General features: G+C 36.4%; 1 protein-coding gene across 4 annotated transcripts in view; it reads right to left on the bottom strand.

The window, feature by feature from the left end:
• Positions 1 to 6,588: 6,588 nt before the first annotated feature.
• The window catches only part of LOC128234575 (zinc transporter ZIP10-like), a 44,177-nt gene continuing 40,687 nt past the window's right edge, over positions 6,589 to 10,078 (bottom strand). For all 4 annotated transcript variants that reach the window (XM_052948873.1, XM_052948876.1, XM_052948875.1 and 1 more), the window contains one exon: positions 6,589 to 9,920. In XM_052948873.1, coding sequence (XP_052804833.1) covers positions 9,774 to 9,920 — 147 coding nt within the window. In that variant the 3' untranslated portion in view covers positions 6,589 to 9,773. The remainder of the gene's footprint in view (positions 9,921 to 10,078) is intronic.

Here is a 10,078-nt window from a genome sequence, read left to right as displayed (position 1 = left end):
GTATTATTTTTAATGAAATTCGTTAGTACATTTGAACCCCATTGACTCGAACTCATAGGGACCGGCGAACATACATCGAGCCTCGGATAATTCGAGCCAAGCGGAAATGCTTACCTTCAGTATCATGAAACATTTTCGGACCAACAAGGAATTCGAGCAAAACGAGTTAGACCCAACGGGGTTCTACTGTATATGTACACAACGTGGATTATACAATCGAAACTTGAAAATATATCATATTGGTGAAACTGAACTCCGAATGTCAAATCTACTTCAATTGTGTTTACATCATCATGGACACATTCTGTGGCATTGTGAATTCATTTTCGTATTACCGTGAGATGCATCTTGCATTGTCTTCATACCTTGATCGGTGTAGGAACATATTTGGGCCGACATAAAATCATAATCCTTGAGTGACTAATTTCCTGAATAATATTATGCCCCTCCCCCCGCCACCTCTAAAAATAATAAAATGACTCTCCAAGATCGTGTCTGTAAAAAAGTATATAACCCCGAACAGAACTGAATATGTTCTATTGAAGTTTAAATAAATATATTAAGTGAACATGTTTGGTCATTTAATGCGTCCGCTTCAAGTCTTAGTAATACAGCTGATAATGCTGCAGTTTTTGCTGTTCATACTACCACTACTGTCATCACCACCGCCACAACACCACCGCCGCCACCAGCACGCTGCTGTTTATACTGTTGTTGCTGCCACTTCTACAGCTTCAGTTATGACTCCAACTACTAACTATCCAATTACTACTTGTACTGCTGTTAATCTCGCGATAATCAACTATGAAGTTGTAGATGAAGGGACTACGTTTGTGTGTCAATGCGAAGGCCCTTCATTTATTTACTTATAATGATGAAGGCACGTAGTAAAAACAACTTTTTTTCCGACATCCACCGAAAAAAGTCTCCCCGGTATCATTTTATGTCGTGCGCATGAGTCAAATATAAGTTTAAACATATATACATGTATTTTACAACGATTGTGAAAAAAACAATACATCAATTGCTCTTGTTGGAACGATTTAACGCGAGAGTGTGATCTTGTTTAGTGGTGGAAATCGGAGAACGCGGTGATAAAACTAATGTCCGGCCCTATACCAAAATCACATGCGCCCACGACGGGAATCGAACGTGGGGTCGTCTTGGTGAGAAGCGAGCGCGCTTACCAGTGCGCTAACCGGACAACCAACCAAGTAGTCGATAAAGTGTGACCCATGGACTGGGTCGTAATTCTATTAGGGTTTAAATACATCCTTACACCTGCCAAATCCTAATAGCCTCTTATACAACAATACAGTAATGAATTTGATAAATTATTCGACACAATCTAAGCTAAATGCGTTTTTTCAATACATTTAGATGTTGCGGAGTTAAGAAATATAGAAAGATATACCTGTACTTGATGTTTTCAATCTTTAAACATATCTCAAATGCCTAGTTTAGAGGGTTAAACTCCGTTGTCAATGAGATTTTTAAACTACATCAAAGATTTAATACTTAGTTAATTATAGTTCAGAAAATCATGTCTATATTCAGTAATAAACCATTATTGAAATGTTTGTGTTATGCTTGACAAGTATCGAAATATAAAAACTGAGATGAAGCGTAAAACCTGAGAATCATGCACTATTCCAAAAACTGACCAGAGTCATTACTCCCATGCAATTCATACTGGGCGTAATGGTCATTAAATTTCGATGATTTAGCTATTAGCACATAACTGATAAAAGTTGCCTGGAAAATCACAAAACCATTCACTGGAACATTAAATATGCCAGGTATATGCAGGCATAGCCCCTGAAAACAAGGGTTTCCTTCTTAACCGAAAATTGGATAGGATTTCTTGACATGATCGTCTGCTTCTGCATATTTGTCGGAGGGCCCTTACTAAGGAGTCACGTGACACTGTAGCTGTAACCATATCGCTGTCGGCGTGTTGTCAATTGTAATGCACCAGTCAATTGTAACCACGCACCCCCCCACCCAGGTCCGGGGAATAGCGGGGACTTTGATAGTCGGTGTAGCCAAGCCCGGGAATTATCCACGACGACCTGCGGGGACGAACTGCTGGTAAAATCCCCGCCAAATCTCCCCGCACCCAAGAGGTTAGGTAAATTCCCCGGTATTTTTGGCACGAATACAAAACCACCGCATTCACCCGGCACTACAGGACCACCTGGACGGTAAAAACACGCCCAGTAGACCCCCGAACCTGGCGGGGGGGGGGGGAATCACATGACTTCAAATAGGTTCTCATATGAGTCACCACGATTCATAACCGATGTCAGCAAATAAGTAAGAGACGTTAATTTCTAATTATCATTTTTTTTGACAGAAAAGATGAAAATATGTTTTAGCCTATAAAAGACGTGCTATTGTTTGCTTCTACATGGGTGAAATAATTTACATTGTGTTGTATTTGAATGGTGCAATCTTTGGCTAAAATTTCACTGTTGCATCGTTCTACAAAATTCCGTTAAGTTGGAATATTGAAAATGTGTAACGTTATTTATCATTAGACGTAGATGTTCAAAACATAAATCATAAAGATTAAGATGCTCAAATAATAAATTGAAACTGGTAGGCTAAAAAATATGCCAAAAATATGCCAAAAGAAAAACGCGTTTGTCGGTTTTGTCTAGATAATATTAACACCTTTGGTTTTAAACTGTGAATACTATGTTCTCTTTATATGTTGTTAATATAATGATATACGAACGCAATATTTATTTAATTGGTATTCTAATGGTACGGAATAAGAAGATTTTTAAAGGTTATTAAGCGCAAATCAATCTGAAGATTTTCGAAAACTAGCTTATTATGTATACCATCTCCTTTTTAACATTAATAGTTAAGATTAAGGGGAAGTAATCATGCTTTATTTACACTTTGCTGGTATCGATTAATTACCCTGACACAACTCATGGCTTTCTTGTATGTTTCTGTATTTTGGAAACGGTGGCCTTTAATTACTCAATTGAATTGACTTGAGTAAGTCTACTCTTATAAAAGATGTATGTAGTTGACTTTGATGTTATCATAGTGCCTTGAATGGGCTGGGTAAGCTGTTCGCCTGTCGAAGACCATGTTCTTACATTAGAATACAACCTCATTGGCTGGCACAGTGTCAACGCAAAATATGTTATCCGCGAAAGTTGAAAACCTTAATGATTAAGCCAAGTATTTAATGCATATCTGCTATTTCATTGGCTGAAAATGTAGGCTGTATTCCTAAGTAGAGTTTTGAAGGATTCAGCCATTCTATATGTAGCTCCAGGAAGAACATCAATCTAGGTTGATATGTATCAGGAGAACTTTGAAGTGGCCCTTTCAAAGTACCAACCATTACCGTTGCTAAAAAAGCATGACTTTGGAGGGTATATAAGGTACTAGTTCGAGTTTTCATCGCGACATACACGATCATTTATGAATAAGACCGGACGCATTTTGGAACATTTATAAATGCAATTATCCTTACAAATACAGACATACAAGTATATTTAACAACTTTCTACTTTATAAGCTTTAAGCTTCCGATCAAATTTTAGAATATTTTGAATTAAATATAAAGATTCATGTTGTCATTTATATATTTTCATAAACTAAATATGTTTAAACTAAGACCAGTTTGACCGTATGTATCACAGATTCAATCTTGATATTTTGATATCTGAGATGTTTCATCTAAAGCGTCAACAAAAAATGACCAAGTAACCTACTAAATTTCCAGAAATGACCCATGATTTTATACACTCATATCTAGCGTATATGCCTTTTGACTTACACGAAAGATGACCCAGGGCTAGCTATAATGTCACACACTTATATCTAGCGTATATGCCTTTTGGCTTACACGAAAGATGACCCAGGGCTAGCTATAATGTCACACACTCATATCAAGCGTATATGCCTTTTGGCTTACACGAAAGATGACCCAGGGCTAGCTATAATGTCACACACTTATATCTAGCGTATATGCCTTTTGACTTACACGAAAGATGACCCAGGGCTAGCTATAATGTCACACGCTCATATCTAGCGGATATGCCTTTTGACTGACACGAAAGATGACCCAGGGCTAGCTATAATGTCACACTCATATCTAGCGTATATGCCTTTTGACTTACACGAAAGATGACCCAGGGCTAGCTATAATGTCACACACTCATATCTAGCGTATATGCCTTTTGACTTACACGAAAGATGACCCAGGGCTAGCTATAATGTCACACTCATATCTAGCGGATATGCCTTTTGACTTGCACGAAAGATGACCTAGGGTTACCTGTAATGTCACACACTCATATATAGCGTATATGCCTTTTGACATACACGAAAGATGACCCAGGGCTAGCTATAATGTCACACACTCATATCTAGCGGATATGCCTTTTGACTTACACGAAAGATGACCCAGGGCTAGCTATAATGTCACACACTCATATTTAGCGTATATGCCTTTTGACTTACACGAAAGATGACCCAGGGCTAGCTATAATGTCACACTCATATCTAGCGTATATGCCTTTTGACTCACACGAAAGATGACCCAGGGCTAGCTATAATGTCACACACTTATATCTAGCGGATATGCCTTTTGACTCACACGAAAGATGACCCAGGGCTAGCTATAATGTCACACACTCATATCTAGCGGGTATGCCTTTTGACTCACACGAAAGATGACCCAGGGCTAGCTATAATGTCACACACTCATATCTAGCGGATATGCCTTTTGACTCGCACGAAAGATGACCCAGGGCTAGCTATAATGTCACACACTCATATCTAGCGGATATTTCTTTTGACTCGCACGAAAGATGACCCAGGGCTAGCTATAATGTCACACACTCATATCTAGCGGATATGCCTTTTGACTCGTACGAAAGATGACCCAGGGCTAGCTATAATGTCACACACTCATATCTAGCGGATATGCCTTTTGACTCGCACGAAAGAGCCAAGGGCTAGCTATAATGTCACACTCATATCTAGCGGATATGCCTTTTGACTTGCACGAAAGACCCAGGGCTAGCTATAATGTCACACTCATATCTAGCGGATATGCCTTTTGACTTGCACGAAAGATGACCCAGGGTTAGCTATAATGTCACACACTTATATCTAGCGGGTATGCCTTTTGACTCGCACGAAAGATGACCCAGGGCTAGCTATAATGTCACACTCATATCTAGCGTATATGCCTTTTGACTTACACGAAAGATGACCCAGGGCTAGCTATAATGTCACACACTCATATCTAGCGTATATGCCTTTTGACTTGCACGAAAGATGACCCAGGGCTAGCTATAATGTCACACACTCATATCTAGCGGATATGCCTTTTGACTTACACGAAAGATAACCCAGGGCTAGCTATAATGTCACACGCTCATATCTAGCGTATATGCCCTTTGACTTGCACGAAAGATGACCCAGGGCTAGCTATAATGTCACACGCTCATATCTTGCGTTTATGCCTTTTGACTCACACGAAAGATGACCCAGGGCTAGCTATAATGTCACACACTTATATCTAGCGTATATGCCCTTTGACTTACACGAAAGATGACCCAGGGCTAGCTATAATGTCACACTCATATCTAGCGTTTATGCCTTTTGACTCACACGAAAGATGACCCAGGGCTAGCTATAATGTCACACACTCATATCTAGCGTATATTCCATTTGACTTACATGAAAGATGACCTAGGGCTAGCTATAATGTCACACACTTATATCTAGCGTATATGCCCTTTGACTTACACGAAAGATGACCCAGGGCTAGCTATAATGTCACACTCATATTTAGCGTTTATGCCTTTTGACTCACACGGAAGATGGCCCAGGGCTAGCTATAATGTCACACACTTATATCTAGCGTATATGCCTTTTGACTTACACGAAAGATGACCCAGGGCTAGCTATAATGTCACACACTCATATCTAGCGTATATGCCTTTTGACTTACACGAAAGATGACCCAGGGCTAGCTATAATGTCACACTTATATCTAGCGTTTATGCCTTTTGACTCACACGAAAGATGACCCCGGGCTAGCTATAATGTCACACACTCATATCTAGCGGGTATGCCTTTTATCTTGAGACCAGAATCACGCTGAATAAGATGAGTCAGCTGTTATGATAGGAATGATATGGATTGTCAAACTAGGTTTCGTGTTAAAAACAACCTACTGGTAAAGTGACATGTTCGTAGGTCAAGGTATTCCGAATAAGCATACCGACAAGACATTGCTTACCGGCGGACCATAACATAGACATTTACACACCAATGTGTTCCGTCTTTGATTAGATATCTTAGATCCCGCTCACTCTAATCCCAGCAATAATGACATTACCTTACTTCATTGCACCATTTCTCATATACATGACTATCATCATTATCAAGTGTATTTACAACTCAGTGAGGAAAATTAAACAGAGGAGGAGCTGCCAAAATTATTTCATGGTCTAAGTATTAATAATAATTTAATACACTTAAAAAAATCCGCTTAACATGACATGCTTTCAAACTACTGGAAAATACTAAAAACAAAATCAAATGCCTGATGTAATCTTTATTGCAACTATAATTGTCCATGTACAATCATAACTAATAAAGCACACATTTCGAAAACATTAAACAAAGAAAAGCTATACATGATTCTGTCTAAGTTGTTTGATAGAAATTTACCGCAAAAAGGTAAATTAAACGCAAAAGGTAAATTAAACGATCCAAATGTACTAAAGAGGCATTTTAGGATACAGATCTATTTCAATGGCAATGTAAGTTTCATGAGCAGTATCTAGGGGAATTATACACATTAAACAGAGCAAAAAAAAACGTTGTTAACTTATATCAATGTTAATATACCGTACATGTCTAAATAGATGCACAGAAATTTGATTTCAGGCAAGTGAACAAAAGGAATATTTTGTTAACATAAATCAAAGTTACATGAATACGTGTCTTAAAACAACCACAGAAATTGTATTTCTGGCAAGTGAGGCATGAAAAGAACTACACATGGTAACTTGGCTGTCTTATAAGGCATTGGTCAAGTTCCTGAATCAAATAAAATACCCATAGAAAAACGAGTGCATCTATTAGGGTATGTACATCTATAAGGAAATATAGGGTAATATTGTATACAGATGATGGGAGAATTATGGATTAAGAAAATTGTGTGATGAAAAAGTGATAAAACTTAACAATGAATTAAGCACAGAAAATAGACCAAAAAAAATAAATGATTCAAACCTCTTATGAAATATAAATCTGACGCCTAACTAAAATTTGTATGAGGACAATAAACCAAATTGAAGAATGGGATACATACTTCTCTAAAATATGTTTATTTAAGTATCTTAAAAGCCAGAACCAAAATAGTGCACTGAAAAAATATGTATGAGTGCCTTAGACAAAATAATATTTAAAACCAAAATCAATGGATTACAACATCGTTTCACTATGATCTACTGAGCATGTAAGAAAAATGTATCTTTCTGATAAACATACAATTAATCCATCATAGAACCTGGTCGCTACACCAGGCATCTTATTCAATGATACTACAAATAGTACTACTCAAAAATGGGAGGATCACCTAAATCCTTTGTGTGATAAGGGCATATTGATGTTGCAATACAGTTGCAAACTTAACAAATGAAATTGCATTCGTGTACATACATAATAAACATAAATTGATTACGATACTGCTACACTTAACTACAACAACAGCAAACAACATAAAAGTAAACTATTTGTTCACTACATATGCATGATTGTTCAACAATCCCTAGCATGGTATAAATGGTGGTCACTAGCATGAGGATTGAGAAGCCAACGCGAATACTCATCTGATTCTCTTTTTGTCAAAAAGGGGCGTAATTTAACACCTTTTAAAGCAATAGAGTTATAGGCTGTGATACACATGTGCATATTGTTTCTAGCAGCACTTATTAACAGTAATATACTAATGATACAAGCGGTATGCAAATATCTTAGCATTTTTACAGATATGGCAAAGAGTAAAGGTTTTGCACGACAGCATTGACAACAATGACACATGAATATCACAATACTTTGACTTTGTTTCTTTTCAAGGAGTAGAAGAAAAAAAAACATGATCTAAATATTTTGAAAACAAAAAAAATAGATGTTGATAAAAAATAATAATAATTCAAATTGTTAACTAAATCTTAAAGTAATAGAAGCTTGTCTGATATTGTTATTAAAACCTTGTTGCAGTTGTAGTTCAGAATGCTGTTTCATTACATGAAACCTACACAATCTCTATACTAAACACATAACAAATAAATTGGATTTCATAGATATAAGCGATCTATAGTTAGAACACTTCAACTTCTTGGAATATTCAAATAAAGCTTATTAGGAAGAAAACTGAAAATAGAAACAAAGTTTTTGACATGTTAAGGCCCTTGTGGAGATATCAATATGAATTCATTTTGACTCCATCAGTCACTGAAAATTAGACATCTGATCTTACAAGCCCGAATTGTAATACTATTGCTTGGCATCAAATTTTTGAACAAGCCATTCAGAATTTTAGCAAGCCCGGATGACATTTTACAATGCAGGGCTTGCGGGCTTGTGTTAATTTAACTACTGGCCCATTTTAAAACAAATTCCCAAAATCAAACAGCAGGCAACAATAGTGTTTGTATTGCCATGCTTAAAGCTGCACTCTCACAGATTGAACATTTTGACAACTTTTTTATTTTTCGTCTTGGAACGAGCCAATTCATGCGAAAATGCATGTAAACCAGTCATATATGACTGCTGACAAACAATTATGTCGCAGATTTTTTTTATTGAAGTTCAAAAAATGAGGTCTTTTTTCCTAAAAGGTTAGTAATGATTTAAGCCATAAAACATTACTTTTGAAATGGAAATATGAAAATCTGCGATCTGATCTTTTGTCAGCAGTCTTAAATTACTGGTGTGCAGATATTTACGCAAAAATTTGCTAATTTCGAGAGAAAAAAGAAAAAACAGTAAATCTGTGAGAGAGCAACTTTAAAACAAAAATATCTTTTTACATATATATGTATATCAATGGTAGTATTTCATTTCTTATTTGCATTTCACAAAAACAAAACGGAACAAACATTAAACAAAAAAAAAAAGCGGTTTGAGCAATAATCTCAAAAATCCTCATACTGATATTATGCAAAACTTACTATTTCAATTTTTTCTACAAACCGAATCCTTCAAAAGGTTACTAAATAAAGCAATACATATATATGCAAGTGACAATAAAGAAAAAAGACGATATAATTCACTTTACAAGTGCTCAATTCTCAGCCCAGCGGCCCACTCTCACATTGCATTGCAAAACATGATTTTGAGACATTTCTGGAATGTTTGTAAAAATTCTGAGTAAAAAAAAGATAAAAAAAAATTCTTGGACTTTCTGATAATTGCTGTGATAAATGGTAATATTCAGACATCTGGGGGCTATTTCATCAATATTCCTACCTGGGAAAGGTTTTCAACAGTTGCCCACACCAGAGACATTAGTTCCTAGGATGAGTGATGAAATGGTAACCATTGGTCATTCCAACCACTTAAAAAATCATGCATTATATTCCAAGAACACTTGATCTTGTAAAAAGCAATCTTAATAAATGAGACATAAATCTTTTTTTCTTGGATTAAGTCATAGTTAAAACTTATTTTTTCAGATTTTCTCTAGAAGTATGATCAAAGTTAAAACAATTTATATCTTAATCGAGGATGGTTTGGAGATCTCCCTCGAAGATAGCTATTAAGAACATGATTCCGCCTCCAATCATCATGCCAATAAACTGCAGCAGAAGGTGACAGAATGGATTCTCTCCCTTCTTTGTTTCCACTGAAGACATCTCTGGTAACTGAAATCATAACAATAACTATTTTGATATGAATATTTTGATTAAGCATAATTACAATGGTTTGCCACTAGTTCAGTGGTTAAAGCATGTGTTTAATGGGAAGTGCACCAGTTAAATGGTTAATGAGCTAGATTAATGGTTAGTCACTTGTTTTATGG

The sequence above is a fragment of the Mya arenaria genome, chromosome 5 (assembly GCF_026914265.1).
Source record: "Mya arenaria isolate MELC-2E11 chromosome 5, ASM2691426v1".
Lineage (NCBI taxonomy): Eukaryota > Metazoa > Mollusca > Bivalvia > Myida > Myidae > Mya > Mya arenaria.
This window is presented reverse-complemented; position numbering and strand designations above follow the sequence as displayed.